This window comes from Notolepis coatsorum, assembly GCF_963971535.1.
Source record: "Notolepis coatsorum genome assembly, chromosome: 19".
NCBI classification, from domain to species: domain Eukaryota; kingdom Metazoa; phylum Chordata; class Actinopteri; order Aulopiformes; family Paralepididae; genus Notolepis; species Notolepis coatsorum.
Window position 1 is genome coordinate 32,948,616 of NC_140183.1, and position 24,341 is coordinate 32,972,956.

Consider the following 24,341-nt stretch of genomic DNA (forward strand, 5'->3'; position numbering starts at 1 on the left):
AGACGATTGAACGCGGACAGATCCAGTATAGGTCTGACCCCTCCCATTTTTTTGGGCACCAGAAAATAACGGGAGTAGATGCCTGACATCGCGTCCTCTCTCGGGACCACGACTATAGCCTGCTTCGCCAACAGAGATTGGATCTCGTCGGCCAGGGCTGTCACTGCTGCTGACCCTGACAATAGGGTCTGCACCAAACCTGAAAACGGAGGGTGGGGTTGTGCGAACTGCAAAACAAGCCCCTGCCTCAACGTTCTCTCCATTCACTCCTCCAAACGGCATTCTTGTCGCCATATGTGATAATAATCCCAAAGCGCACCCGCCGTCAACTGACGCTGGGCCGCAAGGAACAGTAGATAGGTGGCCCGGTCCCTCCCGCTGTGCGTAGCCCCTGAACGCGGACAGGGCGGTCGCACCCAAGGGGGGACCCCAACAGAAAGGGCTGGTTTGATACGGGAGAAGCTGCCATCAAACTGGTTGACCCTGAACACCCCTCTAGCGCATGCTGAGGAGTTGTTCTACAGCTAGACATGAGGCGTGGCAAGGCGTGAGGACCCCATGGGACCCCATAGTTAAAGACGGTAGAGATTGAGTACTTTATTATCTAAATATGGTGAGTTAGAGTGTTGTGTTCATTCATAGTTAAAGACGGTAGAGGTTGAGTACTTTATTATCTAAATATGGTGAGTTAGAGTGTTGTGTTAAGCATTACATCCTGCGCAGGAGTGTGTTATACGAATTAGATCATGCCTAGGGGTGGTTGTTAGGCCAGACGCGCAGCGGAGGCATGACCTAGGCATGATCTATCTACTGTCTTTAACTATGAATGAACACAACACTATAACTTACCATCTTTAGATAATAAAGTGCTCAACCTCTACCGTCTTTAACTATGAATGATTATACAATGGCATGCACATTTCTTGATTCTGATTGGCTGAAACAGTGAAGTTGCCGGTTGTTATTTCGTATAACACACTCCACGTGACCCCAGAACCCGCCCACAACCGAAGTACTTTTTTTCCGAATGAATCCGCCCTTCGTCTTTTCCGAATTAAACCAAGATGGCGGACAATAATCTTTATGAATGGATGTATTGATTTCGTTATAACGACTCATTCAAAAAAGATACACTCACCTGGAATATGTTAGTTGTTTACACAATGTTGGATTATGTAATTGGTTTGTCATGACCCATTGTAAAACAAAATATAAATCGCGGGGGGGTTCTGAGGCTGAGTGCTCTCTGTGTCGGTGTCCGTCGCGCAAAAGTTGGCTGGCACTGGCAGTCTCATTGAATAATATAAGTCTGTAAACTTATACAACAGGAGAAGCCGGAGAAGGAAAAAAGACATGCTGACATTGACGGAAAAAAAAACGTATCATTGTACATTTTGACAATACATGTATGATGTATGATGTTACCCCGAATATGTAAAGCCGCGGGCACCGACACGATTTACACCAATCATTGTTTAAGAAGCACAGTGAAGTTACCGGTTGTTATTTGATTGATTGATTGATTGATTGATTGAAAATTGGATTAACAGATTGCAGAATGGGTACAATACAGTACAGCTCAATACACAATTGTTAAGGGGATGCAGACCAGAGAAAGACTTTCGTCTTGTTTACATCAGGGTCCCCCATTTTCAATGCATCATAACATATATGACATACATGACATACAGATAGACAGTACTGCTACATCTTGTTTAACACATTCCCGGCCAACCATGCACATGTCCGTGTTTCGGATCCAACGGTTGAGGGCCAACCACGGACATGTCCGTGGCAAGGTTGTTTTGGCTTTTATTCCATTGTAATATCCCACTCAATGTCACCCTGCGGCACTGCAGATTTACCCTACTCTTGGAATTCGGAAAAGTGCATTACCGGCCAGATCCTCGTAGGGGCGCTGTCTCGATAATGCAGTGTTCCCTGTGGCAGAACGGTGTTTTATTTTTTTGGATGTTGAATGGACTTTCCTGTTAGGATGAATCTATGCGTGTAGCATGTAGCATGGAATACGTTTTGGGAGCTGAATTTAGTGTGCAGTAAAGGAATATAGCATCAGCCAATGGACATATGGATCTACCAGATGGCGATCGATAACTGGGAAATCCTTTTTGCAGTCCAACCGGCCACAGGTAAGATCTTTTTCACGTAAATCACACGCTGATCAGGCCTTGTTATCATACCCAACCAGGCGATCAGCGAATGTGGCTACTGAGGCTAACGCCGTTATTGGTAATCAATAATCAGAAACGACGTCCCCCGCCCCCCCCCCCCCCCTTCATGCATTCATGGTGGAACATGATATCGATCAAATGCATTTTGATTTTTAGCTCTAGCTTCTGTAGGGCCGAAACGCCATTTGATTTAACGTTATTAGCTTAGCAGCCTGTATCTCGTTTTGCAGGAAATATACCAGACCAATCCCATATAACGCTTATATTCAAGACGCTATAAAATAGGAACGTATTGATGAAAAAATTATTTCTTTAAGCTATTTTGAAGGGACTGTTTATAGTGTCAATTGACAATGAGAATGGACAGATAGCAATACTATAAAGTATAGATTTAGCTCTACAAACAGCCTCACGCACAATGAAAGTTTGTTTTGATTTGCTGGCCGTATAGAGTGGGATTAGATGGATCCAAATGGCCCCGAATGTGTTAAGAAGCACAGTGAAGTTACCGGTTGTTATTTGATTGATTGATTGAACATTTTATTAACAGATTGCAGAATGGGTACAATACAGTACAGCTCAATACACACAATTGTTAAGGGGATGCAGACCAGAGAAAGACTTTCGTCTTGTTTACATCAGGGTCCCCCATTTTCAATGCATCAATTCATAACATATATGTATATGATATACATGACATACAGATAGACAGTACTGCTACATCTATACATTTATGACATACCAGATTTACAAACAGTACTGTTTGTGATACAAGAAGAGTCTAAAAAGAGAGTATATACATTTGACGAAGAAACTGTACATTGGAGGAGGTTGGTAGGTAGGAGATTCGTAGGTGGGGTGGAGGGGGGGGGTATTTCGTATAACACGTGACCCCAGAACCAAAACCATAATCACCCTACAAAAACAGTACTGTATTTGTAAATCTGGTATGTCATAAATGTATAGATGTAGCAGTACTGTCTATCTGTATGTCATGTATGTCTGTAAACTTGTGCATAACGGAGTGTGGCTCTATAACAGTCATTTTATATGAAGTTTGTAGTTAGATGGCATGCTTTGTAGCAACCTCCCTCTGCAAAAGGACACTGTCGCACAAAGCAATTTCACTGGATGTCCCGGACACAATGGAAGTATGGATATATTCGTAACGAATAATTCAAAAAAGATAGTTAACTGGAATATGTTAGTTGTTTACACAATGTTGGATTATGTAATTGGTTTGTCATGACCCATTGTCAAAACAATAATACATCGCAGGATTTATATGAAGTTTGTTGTTAGATGGCATGCTTTGAAGCAACCTCCCTCTGCTTCTAGACACGGAGGCAACTTTTTTTTTATTTTTTTGGGCCTACTTTTTCTGCTGATGGTTTTGTGAATAAATCTCCATTATGCTTCAATTACTGTGTGTTTATTCTATAGCAATATGGTTGGGTGAATTCGGCCATTGTATAAAAGACATTACATCACTTGAAGTCATGTGTTATACGAATTAGATCATGCCTAGGTCATGCCTCCGCTGCTCGTTATAGTGTTGTGTTCATTCATAGTTAAAGACAGTAGAGGCTGAGTACTTAATTATCTAAAGATGGTAAGTTAGAGTGTTGTGTTCATTCATAGTTAAAGACAGTAAAGGTAGAGGTTGAGTACTTTATTATCTAAAGATGGTAAGTTAGAGTGTTGTGTTCATTCATAGTTAAATACAGTAGAGTTTGAGTACTTTATTATCTAAAGATGGTGAGTTAGAGTGTTGTGTTCATTCATAGTTAAAGACAGTAGAGGTTGAGTAGTTTCTTGTTATATCACATTCACACTCCAACTGATTTCGATTGACTTTACAACTGCAAATACATGGGCTGTCCAGAACATTTCAAAACCGACATATGGTTCTTCAGTGCGAAGGGTTAAATTACAATCACTCTATGAAACAATGTTTCTGTCCTTAGACATTCATCAGGTCAAACTGTTCGACACATAACTTTCCATCATGTATAATTTACATTTTTCAAGATAAGTCTATTTGTTTTTTGTCCAAAAAGTTAGTTATCCCATAGTTACTATACCTTTGCCAAATTCAGTTGCCCTCAAGGTCAAGGTCAGTGGCCCTCCTGCTTGTCTTGGGTTGAATATCAAATGGAAGGAGGGATACCAGAATGTTGCACCTTTATTGTCATGTATTTTCTATGTGCCAATACAATTCAATTGGTAGTTTAATTCTTTTTTTTTATCCACTTTTGATCCAATTGAGCCAGTATGACGGCCGGCCAAGCCGGAGGCAACGCTGACAGCCGGATTCGATACCAATGTCTCACGTGTTGGTGACGAGCGCTTAGTCCGCTGCGCCACCCAGCCGCCGATTTAGTTTAATTATTATAATGTATTATTATTATTTGTACACCTAATGTGTAAAACATATGATTCTATGATATAAATGGAATAACAATTACTATCCAGTATCCACATTATACATCATTACAAACACCAAATGCACAAAGGAGAATCTACAGATTATGTATTATGCTATTTAGTAGGGATGTCCGATATTATCGGCCTACCGATATTATCGGCCGATATCGGCATTAAAATGTGATATCGGAAAATATCGGTATCTGGCCTTAAGGTCCCCCTATAGGGGGGACCCTGCTTTTCTTTATCATAAATCGATCAATAGAGACCGTATTAGATCCCCAATTATCATATCATGGGGTATCATTGGAAAGCCACACTCATTGGCTACAACCCTGTGTAAAGATTTTCGAGATCGCCAAATGATTGACGGAGCTAGAGCCCCGGGAGTCGGGGGTGGTAATGTGTACTTTTGCGTACTTTGGGGCACGCCTCACATATCGGCATGTAACTCGAGAACCGCTGAACGGATTTTGTCACCTGAAAGGGCAATCGACAGGCAACAAATAGGGCTTTAATTCTATTGTATTAAAAGAAATGCACACCCGATGTGTGGGCCCTTGGATGTTAAGAGGTCAATGTTTTTAAATATTTTTAATTTTTTTTGTAGCCAAGAGTAAAGACCATAACCCTATCAAAAACAGTAGTCAAAGTGTATATTTTCATTTTTACCGATGTTTTATATGTTTTATCGGAAATACAAATTTATCGGGAAATGCTAATTATCGTAAAAACCGCAGAAAATGACTAAATCCAGATTCAACCCTGCCATTGGAAAGAGGAGCATTTTCCCTATCCATAGATTTATGATTTGGCCATAATAAGGTCAAGGTCAAGTTCAAGGTCAAATATGAATTTATAATTAAAGTCGATTATCATTAATTACTGTATCTACAAATCCTTCTGTTTAATCATCTTCCCATGGTTCATTTTCATTCGATTTTTTGTACACATGATCTCAATAAGGTGGTGAATGAGCTCAGTCAGCATTTTCTCTAAACCGTATCAATTTTTGATAATTATCATCAAAATCATAAATCATAATTAATCATAATTAATTTATTCATTACAATTTACTCAGCCTAGTAACAGACACAATATTTCTGACACTGGAAACACATACCCCCAGGTCCCCAGATGTTCCTAGATACCAAGAACATGCAAATTGACCTTGCAGAAGTGGAGAAATCTTCCATTTACTTAGGCATGTACCTTTAGGCGAAAACGGTCTACAGATTAACAGGTATTTTTACATTTCTATAACCTTTATTTACCCAGGCAAGTAAGTAAGAACAAATTCTGATTTTATTTATTGTCAAAAGTATGCATAATGTTGTGTTAATTCCACAACAAGAGATATGTGGGGACCCTGCATATATCGGTATCGGTTGATATCGGTATTGGAAATTAAGAGTTGGACAATATTGGTATATCGGTATCTGTAAAAAAGCCAATATCGAGCATCCCTACTATTTAGTTGTTCTACTCATTATTTGGGTTGTTGGGTTGCATGCAGACTAAAGCTAATTAGATGAGTCTCATGTGACTCTATTATCCAAGTCCATATCGATCTGCCCAGCAACAAGCAGCATGGCCTCTGATTCGTTGACAGACTAAACCAATGCACCATGGGATACAGTGTGTGCTTTTAAGATACACAAGATACAAATACAATATATATTTTTTAGATCTTCTTTAGGTCAAATTATCAATTTATGTTTGTTCCAGACCTCTGCCTGAAGACACTCACAGTCCAGATGATGGACAAGAGAGTCAAGCCACCAATGAAGACAAGCCAGGTGATACTCAAATACACTGTATACTGCTCTTTACATATCATGTACATTTACATACCTCATCCCCTATATGTATTATACTTTGTGTATAATACATTTTCTTGTATTTAAATAAAAAAATTCCATTATATTCTTTGAAAAGAGCTATATTTGTTGCAGACCCTTTCTGCAGCTAGGGACGTACATACAAAATTCTATCCAATAATAATTATTATTATTATCCCACTTGGCTGCTCCCTCTCACCATACAACTTTCTTCCTATTGCTCTTCAATAATGGAGTGAAGGCTTTGGTCTTCGGTTAACCTTCAAACTAAGTATCTGCTGCTATTAAAATGGGAATGAATACCACAGGAAGAACATTCTTGTTAATTCTTAAAATCTGTGACATTGCCCTTTAAGTCCTGTTTCATAAAAACAAAAGATGTGAAACCGTGGAATAGAATGAGTTGCTGTTTCATGGGGTATTTAACCCTTTCACTACCACACTACAGAAGGTTAACCGTTCACTACCACACTACAAAGGGTTAACCCTTTATGTAGTGTGGTAGTGAAAGGTTAGCCATTTGTAGTGTGGTAGTGAAAGGGCCAAGAACTTAATATCCAGATGGCGGACAGATATCATCATATTCCTCAGTATTCGCTCTTGTACTTATAGCCTATGAACTGGGCATAGTGCCAATAACACAGCGTGTCTTCATCATCATCACTCAATCGATCCATTCAACAGGAAGCGATTTGCGACTGATCTCAAAATGAGATTAGATTCCAATGTATTGTTTATTATACAGCACAAGACTAATACACCATCCAACCAGAGTGGATAGATAAATGCTCCAGAAATGAATATGCGTGGAGAAAGGCTTAGTGAGCCTTTTGAGACAGTAGAGGTTGAGTACTTCATTATCTAAAGATGGTGAGTTACAGTATTGTGTTCATTCATAGTTAAAGACGGTAGAGGTTGAGTACTTTATTATCTAAAGATGGTGAGTTAGAGTGTTGTGTTTATTCATAGTTAAATACAGTAGAGGTTGAGTACTTTATTATCTACAGATGGTGAGTTAGTGTTGTATTCATTCATAGTTAAAGACGTTAGAGGTTGAGTACTTTAGCGCGCAAGCACACACACAAACACACACGCACACACTGTATACGTTCTAAATTAGTCGTTCCAGCAAAGTAGGCTTCTATTATTCTAATGACTTAGCATGACATCTGATTTATTAATGCCAATATTGAACGACTGCGCAATTGTCTCTTGACAAGTGTAAACTATGGATTAGTCAGTTGCAGTTAACGTTGTATGCTTTAGCTCAACTGGTTAGTGCAGCTGCCTGTGGTTCCTATGGTCCCAGGTTCAAATCTCTCGGTTACACAAATTCATTTATGCATTTCTTTATTTCTGGAGCATTTCTTTATCCACTCTGGTTGGATGGTGTATTGTACTTGTGCTGTATAATGATACATTTTAATCGGATCTCATCTTGAGATTGCTACCTGTTGAGTGGATCAGCATGGTGCAATGCCGAACCTCCCAAGCTGTTTTATATACGTCACATTTCGCCACCGTCATGTTCATAATGGTTGTGTTTACTTCTGCCTGAGTAACGCCCCTCATTGATGACGGAGACGTTGGTTCTACTTAAATAGCTGTAAGCGCGGGCTGGTTCGCCAGAAAGCACCAAGGTTCAGAGGCTCCAGAACGGAGGCGGAGCTTGAACCAAAGCCCTGCCGGTGTGAAAGCGCCCATAGTGTACTTGTGCCTTTGACCAGCTTGGCCCTCTCATAGTGTACTTGTACCTTCCTTCCCCCTCAGTGCCTCCAACCAGCCTGGCCCTCTCTGGGATGGCGGGGACAAAGAAGCGTCTGGTGGCCCCCACCCTCAGCGTGACCCTGAGCCACACGGACTCCCTGGACCCCAGCAAGGTCTCCGTCGACACGCCGTCGCTCGACATCAACCTGGAGGCTCTGGAGACGCCGTCCGAGAGCGAGTCCTGCACCAGCATGCACGACCTGGAGTGGGAGGGTGAGGATATAGGATGGGATATAGGCAGTGATGGGCAAGCTACTTGGAAAATGTAGCAAGCTACACTACAAGTTACTCTCGATTAAATATAGCTCAACTACAATGGAAGCTATCCCCAGAGAAATGTAGCAAGCTACACTACAAGAACATGACAAAAATAGCTAGCTACATCGGCACTACTTTTTTTTTTTACTTCGTGACCAAGTTTCCACCAAACAAATAGGCAGAAAAAAATTCTCAGTTTGATTGTTTATTATAAAACTGAAACAAGCCCTCGGTCTGGCTTTTTGTGTCATCCTTTTAACATGAACTTGTATTACACACTTCTTCAATATCTGAATTGTTTTACTTCATTTTACAAGTATTATGCTACCATGTCTATACTACTACAGTATGTACTCAGAGTATAACACTCAAGCTTGACACTGACAAACAATACTACTTATCCTTGGCTGCTAGATATGTACCACTCCTACTGACTTGTTGTACACAATTTGTAAGTTGCTTTCAATGAAAGTGTCAGCTAAATGACCAAATGTATTTAAATATGTAACTCACAAAACATTCCATGGCCCCAAGCCAAAATCATGTGGGGACCGCCCCTGGGGGTCCTGTCCCACAGGTTGAGAACCACTGCTTTTCCCTCTTTTTTCTTTTCTCCACCCCAATAATATTGTTCATTTTCTGCCTACAGTGAAACATCATGATAGCAGCTATCTTAGTTAAAGCTGTTGACAAAGTGTACTGACTTGTGTGCTGTTTGGGAACAGTTGATTTTCATCAGCTCACCTGAATGTGTCTTCAAGTTGAGAGCAGCATAGTTTTAGCCGTTTTTTCAGTCAAACTCATAAATGTGTCCCAGATAGGGCCATGGAGAGTCATTGTTGTTATTGACATCATCATCTTCATCAATGCCATCGAACCCCTCTGCCATTTCGCGCAGAGTCGTTCTTGTTCATGTAATCCGTTAAATTGCATTCATTCAATACGTCTGTTTTGATTTTCACTTCCTGCTTTGCGGCTGGAGTCCCGCCCTATCCTGCCTCTGATTGGCCTACCCATAACGTTTTGGCCTACCATACCCAATCGTGAAGTCGTCACTCATATCTAAACCAACCAACCAATCATAGTGGGTTTTTTACGGGGATTTTTTTTTCTCCTCGCAGATATTCTAGTCTAAACTGTTTCTCTCTGAAGTAGCGTGTAACGTTTCTCGTCGCTACGTTACTACTTCGTTCTATAAATAACTCCGCTACAGAGACTGCTACCCTGGTTAAAAAGTAGCAAGCTACCAGCACGCTACTGAGAATTGTAGTTAAGCTATGTAGCGTCGCTACTTGTAGCAAGCTACTGCCCATCACTGGATATAGGAGGGAACAGAGGTCCATAGTGCCTGCTCTCTCTCTCTCAGGTTCTGGGGGGAACAGAGCTCCAAAGTGTCTTTTCTCTCTCTCCTCTCTCTCTCTCTCTCTCTCTCTCTCTCTCTCTCTCTCGGGATCTCTGTCTTTTTATCTTTAGTTTTTACTGTTCTACATAGAAACCTATGGGACTCTGAGATGGTAAAACAGTTGTATTTATGTCCCCAGTGCTTGTTGAAACAAGGGAACAGTGATTATGAACACCACTAAAAATGTAGATGAAAGAATAGCAATACCATGTCTTATAGGGACTGCTACCTCATAATTTCTGTAATTAACACAACACAAGGATTCAATGTCCCAGATGACATCACGGGTGGCCGTATTAAAACTGGTTAGGCCACTGTGCTGCTCTACACAGCACACACACATCACCTGTGGTGGGCAGGCTGCTGCTGAGTGATACTGGCCTGAATGTGGGTGTGGCAACTGCCCATGCAAATGAGAACATGTGAATTGAATGATTGTTTCAGTTCTGACAGCCTTGTGTGACCCATCTTTTTGTTTTGAGAGTCGAAGACTAAACATAGAGCTCACAAAGAGTCTAAAGACTAAACATAGAGCTCACAAAGAGTAAAGAATAAACATAGAGCTCACAAAGAGTCTAAAGGATAAACATAGAGCTGGCAGATAGTCTAAAGACTAAACATAGAGCTCACAAAGAGTCTAAAGACTAAACATAGAGCTCACAAAGAGTAAAGAATAAACATAGAGCTCACAAAGAGTCTAAAGGATAAACATAGAGCTGGCAGAGAGTCTAAAGACTAAACATAGAGCTGGCAGAGAGTCTAAAGACTAAACATAGAGCTCACAAAGAGTCTAAAGAATAAGCATTGAACTTGCAGAGAATAAACATAACAGATAGTTTAAAGACTAAACATAGAGTCGCAGAGATTCTAAATAATAAATATAGAGAGGAGTCTATAGACTAAACATAGACAGAGAGTTTAAAGACTAAACATAGAACTTGCAGAGATTCTAAAGAATAAACATACAGCATGGCAGCATCATGACTTGACTAAAGGGGGAGGGAGAGATAGAGAGAGAGAGACTGCAGGAAGAGATAGAGGGAGAGAGACTGCAGGGAGAGATAGAGGGAGAGAGACTGCAGGGAGAGATTGAGGGAGAGAGACTGCAGGAAGAGATAGAGGGAGAGAGACTGCAGGGAGAGATAGAGGGAGAGAGACTGCAGGGAGAGATAGAGGGAGAGAGACTGCAGGAAGAGATAGAGGGAGAGCGACTGCAGGGAGAGATATAGGGCGAGAGACTGCAGGAAGAGATAGAGGGAGAGATACTGCAGGGAGAGATAGAGGGAGAGAGACTGCAGGGAGAGATAGAGGGAGAGAGACTGTGGGGAGAGATAGAGGGAGAGAGACTGCAGGGAGAGATAGAGGGAGAGAGACTGCAGCAAGAGAGACTGCAGGAAGAGATAGAGGGAGAGAGACTGCAGCGAGAGATAGAGGGAGAGAGACTGCAGCGAGAGATAGAGGGAGAGAGACTGCAGGGAGAGATAGAGGGAGAGAGACTGCAGCGAGAGATAGAGGGAGAGAGACAGCAGCGAGAGAGACTGCATGCATAGTCCAAGGGTGACCTTAAAGGAACATGGCAACATTATGGGAAATGCGCTTGCAGCTAGCAGTCCGTATCAGCTTCCATTCATTTGTGCTAAGCTAGGCTAGCTTCCAGCCAGATAGCTTTCTACTGAACGCACAGAGAGGAAATTGCTGTCTATCTTCTCGTCTTACTCTGGAGAGTAAGTAAGCACATTTCCCATAATGTTGGCATGTTCCTTTAATTGGCACCTCTTAACCTTTTAGGACGATTTCTTTGGCGACCACTAGTGGCTTGGGTGTGCATATTTTGTAATACAATATATAGATAGAATTGAAGCCCCATTTGTTGCCTGTCGATAGCCCTTTCAGATGGCAAAATCCGTTCAGCGGTTCTCGAGTTACATGCCTTTCGGCCATGGTATTTTTGGTGAATTGTATGAATATGTACTGTTGGACTGTGGTAATTCCATGTACGAATAAATAAAAATGATGATGAATCATTTGGCGATCTCGAAAATGATTGTGGAGGGTTGTAGCCAATGAGTGTGGCTTTCCAATGATACTCCAACTGAGGATGTACGAATCAGGGATCTAGGTGATAAACTAATGAGCGAAAACAGGAAGAGAAAAACCGCAGAATGAATTGAAGTCTGAGAAAAATTAGCTTTTCTTTTGTACACAGTTTACCAAAATCACTCCTAATCACTCATTTCTGAACGGATGTTTATGAAATTTGGAGTTTTTTAATCCATATGAATTTCTGGGGAAATACTACTTCTGGACTACTAACTACTACAGAAGAACTTGAGTAACAACTCAAGTTCATACCTATGTTACTCTATTTCATTAGCACTAAAAGTTATCTTTCTTTATTGTATCATAAACTTCAGAATGTTATCTTTCAAAAGAAACCAGGCTCATGCATGTGCTATAAGTATAAAGTATAGTATTTTGGTTTGCAAAAAAAGTATGCAGTCCTCAAAAACTAAAACTAAAATGGCCACTTTGGGGGCGCAGGTTAAAAGGTCCTTTTAGTATTGCTTCATTCAAATCAACGTGTTCTCCTAGACACTACCAAGCTTGTTAACTTGTGGCTATTAGTACCAGGTGGTTCCTTCCCATGAAGGAATACTACATGTAGCAAACGCTAAGAAGCCATTTGTAACTTTCAAACACAATATAACACGTTGCGTGGTGACAATAGATAAATAGACAAATGAAAAATGTCAATGTATTGCTTTTAAAGGAACATGCCAACATTATAGGAAATGTGCTTACTGTCTCCAGAGTCAGACAAGAGGATAGATACCAAGTTCCTCTCTGTGCGTTCAGTAGAAAGCTATCCTAGCCTAGCTTAGCACAATGAATGGAAGGCAATACTGATGAGCTAGCCTAGTATAGAAAGTATAGAAGTATAGAAAGTCACGCCTCACTGCTGACATCGACACATATCACAACCTCTTGTTAACATTCTCCAAAACCATTACTAATGTCAAAGCTTCTTTCTTTCACCATAGGATCGAGGCCTCTGCCAAGAATCTTCGCAAACTGCATGCTACCATAGCACCAGACATCCTCCCATTCCTAACTGCAACCATCAACTCCTCACTCAACTCGGGGGTGGTCCCCACCTCCCTAAAACAAGCCAGAGTCACACCGCTCATAAAAAAACCAACCCTGAACCCTACCGTCATAGGCAACTACCGTCCTGTCTCTCTTCTCTCCTTCCTTTCTAAAACACTTGAACGTGCTGTATCCAACCAACTTACTGCTTATCTCTTACAGAATGACCTCCTAGACCCTAATCAGTCAGGCTTCAGGACTGGTCACTCCACAGAGACAGCCCTCATTGCGGTCACAGAGGCACTTCACTTACCAAAAGCGAAAGGCCTCTCCTCTGTCCTGATTCTCCTAGATCTATCTGCAGCCTTCGACACAGTCAACCACCAGATCCTCCTCGCGGCCCTCGCAGGAATGGGAGTGGCTGGCTCTGCGCTGACATGGCTGTCATCATACCTCAATGACCGCTCCTACTAAGTGTCACGGGTGTCCCCCAGGGCTCGGTTTTAGGACCCCTTCTCTTCTCCCTCTACACTAAATCACTGGGTAACATTATCACGTCTCATGGCTTCTCCTACCATAGTTATGCAGACGATACTCAACTCTTCCTCTCCTTCCCTCCCTCAGATATCCACGTCTCTGAGCGGATCTGTCTGTCCGACATCTCCGCCTGGATGACGACCAACCACCTCAAACTGAACCTAAGCAAAACAGAATTGCTCTACCTGCCGGCCAAATCCTCCCCCCTGACCGACCTTTCCATCACAGTCGAGAATGCAGCTGTGACCGCGTCCCCGACCGCCAAGAACCTTGGTGTTGTCCTCGACGACCAGTTGAACTTCTCTGCTCACATCGCAGCGACAACCAGAACCTGCCGATTCCTCCTGAGCAACGTCAGAAGGATCCGCCCCTTCCTGACAAAAGAAGTCACCCAACTCCTCGTCCAATCAACAGTCATCTCCCGCCTCGACTACTGCAACGCACTGCTCGCTGGCCTCCCGGCCACTAAGCCTCTTCAACTCATTCAGAACGCAGCGGCCCGCCTGATCTCAAACCTACCGAAGTCGGCCCATGTCACCCCACTTCTTAGGGACCTGCACTGGCTCCCCATTGCTGCATGAATCCGCTTCAAGGCCCTCGACCTAGCATACCGTGCGGCAAAGGGAACCGCTCCCGCCTACCTCCGGTCAATGGTCTCTAACTACACACCCTCAAGACCCCTACGCTCTGCATCTTCTGGCCGCCTCAGACCTACTCCTATCCAAGCTCCGGGAGGGTCATCAAAGAGAAGTCGCCTATTCTCAGTCCTTGCCCCACAATGGTGGAATGAACTACCCACCCCAGTTAGGACAGCCGAAACACGTCCAATCTTTTGCCGTCGACTAAAGACTCACTTCTTCAACCATTATCTGAATTAAAAAAAGAAAAAGAATATCTAACCCTAACTAACCGTACTGTCATGCACTTGTCCTAATAAACTAACCTACACTGTAGCACTCAACACTTTGATGAACATTGTTGCTCAGCTGATAGAGTTGTGCCCTTCCTGATGGCTTGTCGTACAGAACTTGTAAGTCGCTTTGGATAAAAGCGTCAGCTAAATGACTAAATGTAAATGTAGCTTAAAGGTCCCCTGTCTTATAAATAGCATTTTCCAATGTTTAGCATTGTTTTTTTTAGCAATGGGGGTTTGTATCAATGGGGTCTGTGTCTCTAATTCTCATTTTGGCTCATCAGTCTAGTCTCGAGTTCACGAGATCCTCCCTCACTGAACTAAGCCATTCTGATTTGACTGTTTTGCTGACGTGAGTAAGGCACTGGTTGTAGTCACCGCCCACAATCAACAATTCGCTCAACAACAGAGCGAGTGGAAATACTGACACTTCCTCAAACGGGTTGACGTGCGCGGGTGCCGACAGAGACAGCAGAGAACGAGCGAGCGAGAGAGAGGGAGAGAGAGAGATAGAGGGAGAGAGAGATAGATAGAGAGGGAGAGAGAGATAGAGAGGGAGAGAGATAGAGAGGGAGTGAGAGAGAGACAAACAGCATTTACACACACACTCCCGACCGCGCGGGGCAGGAGCTTCTCTCGGGGAAACGCACACGCAGTCGGGAACACCCGCATATCACTTTCAAAATATCATTGCGCACGCTCCCACGCGTGCGCCCGTATTCCGATCCGTGCAATAATATTCACATTTGAAACAAGTCAAAAATAAAATAAATAATTATCCTCTCTTTCTCCGATTTTTCTCCCCGTCCCAATTTAATCATTGTGCCAATTCCCCCCCTCCCCTGCCTGGTTGTTGTGCGCATGTTCTCCTACTGGTTGGTACAAGGGAACCCTGAAGTCATCCGCACGCTTCCTCCGACACGCGCGGCGACAGCCAGTGACTCTTTTTTCACCTGGCAGCGAGGACTCTCATTGGTGAAGCGTATCGCGTGGGAGGTCACGCTGCCTTCCTCAAGTCCTGCCTCCGCTGAGCAAGCACCCAGACCTGACCTGTAGGCGTCGCTGTCCACAACGCCAGATTCCCACCCATGACTTCCCTCCCCCTAACTCAGACAAACGAGTTAGTATGACGATCAGCCCAAGCCAAGGCAATGCTGACTCCGGGAGTCGAGACCACAGCATCTTGCATTGGTGACGAGCGCAATCTCGTCTCTCTATGTCTCTCTCTGTCTCTCTCTGTCTGCCAGTGCAGACTGTGGGTGACTGTCACTCAAAGCGCTTATGGGCAGAGCCCAGCCCAAAACAGCTTGAAATCTTGAAGTGGAAAAATGCTGCTTTAGAGTACTTGATTAGAAATACAAAACAATGAATATTTTTGTAAAAAACTTTACAGATGTGTTCCATAGACTCACAGGAATTGTGTAAAGTTGCCCAAATAGTGAAAGGAATAGCAAGACACGGGACCTTTAAAACTTTGGGAGAGGTGTTTTTGGCTAACAGCTAGCTAGCTTCTTGTCTGACTCTGGAGAAGACTGTAAGTGCATTTCATGTTAACATGGTCCTTTAACCCTTTTGCCGCCAATAACGTCGTACGACGGGTTTCAAGTTCATGCGAATTCTGCCAATAACGGCGTACAACGACGTGATTCTGATCATAATTTCATATTTTCGCCATGGTATTCATATTCCACTCACGGAGCCTTGTCAGATGCTGATGGACTCAGCACAACTCTGCAACGCTTCAATACTGCCACCTGGTGGCTGATCGGCGAGTTGCCAAACCGGAAATGCCCGTTGCAGCTCGGTCCGTCCCCTAATTCCGTCCGGCCACTCGTTTTAGCATCCCGGGACTCAATACACACACCGTGGATATGGATCTTTGCCATAACTCAATAATCTACATTATTTGGGCGTGTATTAGTAATATACAAACCGGAAATGAATCGCCTAGATCCCCACCACATAACTGGGATCTGTTTGCTCCACTCTCATCGCCCAACGGTACGAGGAGACTGGCGTGAGTTTCAGCATTTTTGTTTATCATTTTCGATACAAACTGCTCTGATCAATATATCACCCATACTACATGAAGCATCTAACGACTATCACAGAATTATAAATGACCCCCCCCCCCCCCCCCTCCGTTCACCCGTGCATGATCAATCATAACCCTTGGGACCATGTACAGTTGACATTTTTAATATAGCGTCGATCGGTATCAAACTGCATTTGATCTAATATATGCATTTGTGCCTATATCTCACGTTCTGGGAAATACTGCAGAAAACGATAAAAACATATTTATACTCTAGATGGTATTTTCATATGAATGTGTGAATGAAAAAGTTAAACGTTCCTACATCCTGAACGATAGGTAATCGATGTTGAATGGGCCATAGTAATGTCAATTTAGCAATACAATTTAAAAAGTTATAGCCCTGCAAAGAAGGTGAACATCTCCATAGACTTACAGTACTGGCAGAGAATGGTATAAGATGATCAAAGTGGTGGCAGGGAATGGGTTAATGCCATTGAACGTGTATTAGAACACATGCAGCATAGAGACAAGTCATTACTTTCCACTGTTGGTAACAGCAGAACATGAGGAATACAGAATACATTTCATCCATTAACTAATTCTGCACCAGTTACGAGAAAAGTCGGGTTAACTCGCCAACCGTTCAGCGCCAATCACGAGAAAACTCGGGTTTTAGCTATATCCATAAATTTTTCATCCATCCAGCCTGATGTTATCATTGGGAATGGGTCTGAGCTCGCAAAAGGGCAAATACTGCCACCTACGCCTTCCAGCCGGTATTGCACCACATTAGAAATGATGTAGTTTATTTTCTTGGCCGATCTGAGCCGTCCGGCAGGACGAGCGTTTACAACGATACATCTGCGATGCTGCCCCCCCCCCCCCCCCCCCCCCCCCTCATATGCAATGCCGGACAATGTGGGATGGACCTCCCCGAGCAGTATTTGGAATGGCGATCAGATAATTGGATTCTTTTTTTTGCATTACATCAGAGACAAGGTAAGAACACTATATATCAAATCGTGCGTTGATCTGTTATTTCTTTCTCCCGCGATCAAAGCTATCTGTGTGGACTGTGTTGTGCTTTTTACCGTTGGCTGCGGTGGGGGGGGGGCGAGCGCCCCGCTACGAAGGCCATTTCATGTATGCACGAGGAGACATAATAATGATAATCTAGCGTTGATATCAGGAAGATTCGGTAATCAGGCGAAAAATTACAACGTGATAAGTGGATAAAACGGAAATGTATGGATGAAAAAACAATCTGTTTTTTGCATGTTGACCAGAAGCAACTCACTGACAATCAACGGTGTTATTAGACCCATAGCTATAATATAAGATATATTTTAAGCACTCGCAAATCTTGCAGTCTCTCCATTGATTAAAGCGATGGCGTTCTAGCCAGAAGGTAGACAGCGACCCCTGGCGCTGGATGAGTTAACTGACTTCTCACACCCTCTGGTGACCTCTAGATGACCTCCCGCGGCTGGGTCGTGTCGGGTCGGAGGCGGGGGCGTCCGGCACCTCGGTGGCAGAGTATGCAGAGATGGGTCCCATGGAGCTGGACCAGGTGGACAGCAAGGGCCGGCGCTGGAGGAGGTTCTGCACCGCGGGCCAGGAGACCCAAGTCAACATGAGTGTCCTGGAGCCCTACCTGCAGGTGCTCTCCCACGGAGGTATAGGAACACAATGACAAGGATTTACCAGCATCAGAGGAGCGGTGCTCTTGTGATTGGTTAAAGATTGGCAAGGATTATGGGTATTGTAGTTACCATGGATTACGATATAAAATACTTTACTAAAAGTGAAAACATTTACCTTTATTGGTCGTAAAAGTAAACAAATTACTTTTGTCAAAGATAATGAACCTGCATGATATTATATGGCTGTAATTACTATTTGATCTTCACTGGGCGACTGCAAAGTGGAACACAACTCCCCAGATCTATAAATCACTGTGGAACCTCACTCCCCAGGTCTATAGATCACAGTGGAACCTCACTCCCCAGGTCTATAGATCACAGTGGAACCTCACTCCCCAGGTCTATAGATCACAGTAGAACCTCACTCCCCAGATCTATAAATCACTGTGGAACCTCACTCCCCAGGTCTATAGATCACAGTGGAACCTCACTCCCCAGGTCTATAGATCACAGTGGAACCTCACTCCCCAGGTCTATAGATCACAGTAGAACCTCACTCCCCAGCTCTATAGATCACAGTGGAACCTCACTCCCCAGTCCATAGATCACAATGGAACCTGTGCAGGGAATCCACACTAAATGTTTGCGTACATAGGAATGAGGAAACCTGTATTTAGATTTTGCTCAATTCAACTTTGACAATTCAACATCCTCATCAAAGAAGGCATACTGTCTCCAACAGCACTAAAGTAGTCACTACACATGGATAGAAATGCTCTTTAATTACAGCAACGACAGTATTTCCATGCGTGTAGAGCTTGAATGATTATAAGGAAACAGGTCAGAAACGTGATCACTCTCTTATTCAGGTTTATCTTGTTTAATTTAGAACAGATACAGTATCAAACGTCAAGGTGTTCCCTATGTCAAATCATGGCACAATGAAGTACGAAGTATTATATAACACTATCCCCAGGCCATCAGGATGCTCAACGAACAATAAATATCCTAACCCAATCATTCCAACCCCCTCCAATGTACAGTCATTTACCTAGTATGGTTTTGTCAATAGTTCAATGTACAATTGTGTTTGTTTGTACAGTGTCTCCTCCCCCCCCCCCTCAATGTACAGTGTTACTTGTTTATACAGTATGCCCCCCGCCCCCCCCCCCCCCCCCAACCACCTCCAATGTAAATTACCCAGTATGGTTGTCAATATCCCAATGTACCCAACCCCCCCCACCCAACCTCCAATGTACAGTTTCTACGTCAAATGTATATACTCCCTTTTCTTGACTCCTTCTGTATCACAAACAGTACTGTATTTGCAAATCTGGTATGTCATAAATGTATAGATGTAGCAGTACTGACTATCTGTATGTCATGTATGTCATATATGTCTATATGAATTGAAAATGGGGGACCCTGATGGAAACAAGACAAACGTCTTTCTCAGGTCTGCATCCCCTTAACAATTGTATGTATTGAGCCGTACTGTATTGTACCCATTCTGCAATCTGTTAAATAAAGTTTTCATTCATTCATTCATTCAATAACACTATGTAACAACCATCAAATGCACTCACAGCACACAGAAGTCCACCATCATCCCTGTACCCAAAAAATCGACGCCTGCTTGCCTCAACGACTACCGCCCTGTAGCTCTCACCTCCATAGCCATGAAGTGCTTTGAGAAGCTAGTGAAGGGCTACATCTGTTCCTCCCTCCCCATCAACCTGGACCCCCTGCAATTTGCATACCGCCCTAACAGGTCCACAGAGGACGCCATAGCCCATGTGCTGCACACAGCAGCATCACACCTGGACAAGAGGCAGGGGAACTATGTGAGAATGCTGTTCATCGACTACAGCTCAGCATTCAATACCATAGTCCCCTCCAAACTCATAGCCAAGCTCAGGGACCTGGGCTTGAAATATGACCTCTGCCAGTAGGTCTTGGACTTCCTGACGGGCAGACCCCAGGTGGTAAGAGCAGGCAACTGCACCTCCTCATCCATCACGCTCAACATAGGGGCCCCCCAGGGCTGTGTTCTGAGCCCCCTCCTCTACTCCCTGTACACACATGACTGCGTGGCACAGCGGAACAACAACACAATCATCAAATTTGCTGATGACACAGTAGTGGTGGGCCTGATCTCTGCCAACGACGAGAGGGCCTACCTGGAAGAGGTAGAGAATCTGTCACAGTGGTGTCAGGAGAACTGCCTCTCCCTGAACGTCAGCAAAACAAAAGAGATGAGTTTCAAGTACCTCAGAGCCCACATATCCGAGGACTTGACATGGACCACACAGATTGACAGTGTTGTGAAGAAGGCACGACAACGCCTCTACTTCCTCAGGCGCCTAAGGAAGTTCCAAGTCAGTCAGAAGATCCTTAAGAACTTCTACTCATGTATAATAGAGAGCATCCTGACTGGCAACATCACCTCCTGGTTTGGGAATAGCACTGCACAAGACCGTAGCAGACTACAAAGAGTGACACGTTCAGCCGAACGCACAATTGGAGGGGGGCTTCCCACCCTCCAGAACATTTACAACAAGCGGTGCAGGGGTAAGGCTAAGAGAATCATCAATGACTCCAGCCACCCGAACAACTGCCTCTTTGAACTGCTGCGGTCAGGCAAGCGATACCGGAGTCTTAAGGCGAGCACAGAAAGACTCAGAAGAAGCTTCTATCCCCAGGCCATCAGGCTGCTCAACGAACAATAAACACTATGCAACAACCATCAAATGCACACAGCACACACACCCACACGCACACACTCACTTTAAACAAACATCACACTGCAGCACCCACTCTCCACACTTTAGATCACCTAAACACACTTTATATTTATTGGTAAAGGATTTGCACTACAACTCGTACACCTTACTGTAAATTGTACCTAAATTGTACCTCATCCCATTTCTGCTTTGCACTATATAGTATTGTATATCAGTACATTGCATAGTATATTGTATATTGTATGGTAACTCAGTTACTTCTATTCTGCATCGAACATTGTACATATGTCTATACTGAACACTGTGACCTCTATTTTTACTTCTATTTTACATGCTATACTATTTTATTTCATACTTATCTTGTCTAGCACAGTCTCTGGAGCGTAACAGTAAGAAGCATTTTGTATAAAAGTATTCTGTACTTCTGTATGACAACTATTAAAGAAACTTGAACACACACTCACTTTAAACAAACAACTCACTGCAGCACCCACTTTAACCACTTTAGAACACCTAAGCACACTTTATATTTATTGGTAAATAATTTGCACTACAACCCATACCTCATTACACCTTACTGTAAATTGTACCTAAATTGTACCTCATCCCACTTCTGCTTTGCACTGTATAGTATATTGTATGGTAACTCAGTTACTTCTACTCTACATTGAGCATTGTATATATGTATATACTGAACACTTTTGTCTACGTACTTGACTTCTATTTTATACTTGCTATACTTATTTTATACTTATCTATTTTTGCACAGTCTCTGGAGCGTAACAGAAAGAAGCATTTTGTATAAAAGTATTCTGTACTTCTGTATGACTGACAACTAATAAAGAAATTTGAACTTGAACTTGAAACTTGAACACCATTTCCAAACTGTATTAACATGATTTAAAGGCCATTCTAAATGAGGTCAATCTACAGTGAAACATACAAGGCATTGTATATCCTACATGTTCTAGATTAGTCAACCTACAGTACCTTTACCATTCACATTTCTATAAAGTCTCTGTGGCGCTGAGCACTTCCTCACGTCAAGTTTATGTTTAATCCCAACTTTTGTTTAGAAAGTGTGGGGGGGGGGGGGGGGGGGGCATCTTTCAAGCCCTGCTTTGGGCAACACGGTGGTTCTAAATGAGGTCTATAGGTGTTTGTCCCACATTTCTTTATCACTCTCGTAAATCCTTCTGTTATTTCTGTTTTGCTCTGCAGGTTACTATGGAGATGGTATGAACGCCATCATCCTGTTCTCTTCCTGCTACCTGCCTGAGAACACAGTGGAGGACTATGAGTATGTCATGGACAACCTGTTCAGGTCAGCAAGATACTAGTACATGTCAACTGTTGGTCATAGGATTAGATTAGATTACATTAGATAAGATGCAAATGTATTGTCATCATACATATAATAGGCTACTGGTAATATATGCTAAACTGATGTATGTATAGTATAATTATGCTCCATTTATTATAAGTATTATGGTCAAAGTCCAAAAGTTAATTTAGTTCTCATTAAAAGTACTAGTGCAATATCATTAATATAAATAGTAAAAAGCACAGGACCTAAAATGTACCCCTGTGGAACACCTTTTGTTATCGGCAACAATTCAGAAGAAAATAGAATGCATGGAGAGAAAATCTTTAAGTTGACAATTTACAATAGATTCCAAAATAGTATCCAAACAAGAAAAGCTAGATATTGGTCTATAATTATTAGGATAACTCTTATCTCCACCCTGGAAGGACTTGTGCTGATTTCCAAACCCTAGGAACTACACCAGAAGAAATAGATGGATTCAAAATATAATTGATTAGCTTTACAATTAATGGAGCAGAGAGCTGAAGGAAAAAAACTAATATAAAGGCGCCCTTCTTTTTTCTGAATATTTTATTTAAAGGGGAACTATCTTATAAATTGCCTTTTCTTGTGGTTTGCATTGTTTTCTAGCAATGTGGGGTTGTACCAACACTGACTAGATGTGAAATCTCTAGCTACTCCTGTTTCTTCAGTTCAGCTCAGACAAGAACCTCCCCCACTGAACCAAGCCATTCAGAATTGACTCGCTATCCTACGTAGCAAGGCGCTGATCTGCATATCTCAGCCCCTGGTTGTAGCCACCGCCCACAATCAACAATTCGCTTGACAACGGAGCGAGTGGAAATAATGCGAAAGCAGTTTCCCTGTCACTGACACTTTTACACATGCACGCTCTCGGAGCATTTCTCCTCTCTCTCTCTCTCCCTCTCTCTCTCTTGCTCACTCGTTCTCTCTCTCGCTCTCTCTGTATCAGCACTCGCGTCACGTCAACCTACCAAAATATCATAGCGCACGCTCCCACGTGTATTCCGATCCGTGTAATAATATTCACAGGGGTATATATTGTCATTTGAAACAAGTTACCAATGCATTGTCCCGTAGGATTATGCCCCCCCCCCAGCGAAATTAATTAGTCCCTCTATCTCTCCCCAAAGTTATCTGCCAGTGCAGACTGTGGGTGACTGTCACTCAAAGCGCATTGCGAGTATGGGCGGAGCCCAGCCAAAAACAGCTTGGAATCTGAAAGTGCAGAAAATGCTGCTCTCTAGAGTACTTGATTAGAAATACAAAACAATGAATAAAAAAAATAATAAACTTACAGATGTGTTCCATAGACTCACAGGAATTGTGTAAATTTCCCAAATAGTGAAAGAAATAGTAAGATAGTTCCCCTTTTACTTAAAAGTTATTGAAAATTATTAAATTATTATTGAAAATTATTTTCTGCCGCTTCAACTGCTAACATCTTATGTGTCACTTGTTTTCTGAAAACTTAACTGTACATTGGATTATCGACGAAACCTTACTTAGTCCCAAGAAGAGGGTCTCGTGTATTATTGGGTTAGGACATTTACAGGGGCCAGTTTCGAATTGCAGTCTCCCGTAGGTGTTCTTTGAGAGTGGTTTTGAAAGTGGGTAGTGATTCACATTCCTTTACAGCTGTGGGTACATGTGGTAACATATGTTTCAAGTTTCAAGTTTCTTTAATAGTTGTCATACAGAAGTACAGAATACTTTCATACAAAATGCTTCTTACTGTTACGCTCCAGAGACTGTGCTAGACAAGATTGTATCAAATAACATAGTATAGCATGTAATTTAGAAGTAGAAAATGAGGTCACAGTGTTCAGTATAGACATATGTACAATGTTCGATGCAGAATAGACGTAACTGAGTTACCATATAATATACAATACTATGCAGTGTACTAATGTACAATACTATATAGTGCAAGCAGAAATGGGATGAGGTACAATTTAGGTACAATTTACAGTAAGGTGTACGAGTTGTAGTGCAATCCTTCATCAATAAATATAAAGTGTGGGGAGTGGGTGCTACAGTGTGTTTGTTTAAAGTGAGTGTGTGCTATAAAGTGTGTGGAGTGGGTGCTACAGTGTGTTTGTTTAAAGTGAGTGTGTGCGTGTGGATGTGTGTGCTATGTGCGT

The 24,341-nt window shown here is 42.6% G+C and overlaps 1 protein-coding gene across 2 annotated transcripts in view; it reads left to right on the top strand.

Moving 5' to 3' along the window:
- bnipl (BCL2 interacting protein like) overlaps positions 1–24,341 on the top strand; it is a 68,188-nt gene that overhangs the window by 20,065 nt on the left and 23,782 nt on the right. For both annotated transcript variants that reach the window (XM_084336949.1, XM_084336950.1), the window contains exons 3-6: positions 6,348–6,418; positions 8,231–8,440; positions 17,935–18,138; positions 22,071–22,173. In XM_084336949.1, the coding sequence (XP_084193075.1) occupies positions 6,348–6,418; positions 8,231–8,440; positions 17,935–18,138; positions 22,071–22,173 (588 nt within the window). The remainder of the gene's footprint in view (positions 1–6,347; positions 6,419–8,230; positions 8,441–17,934; positions 18,139–22,070; positions 22,174–24,341) is intronic.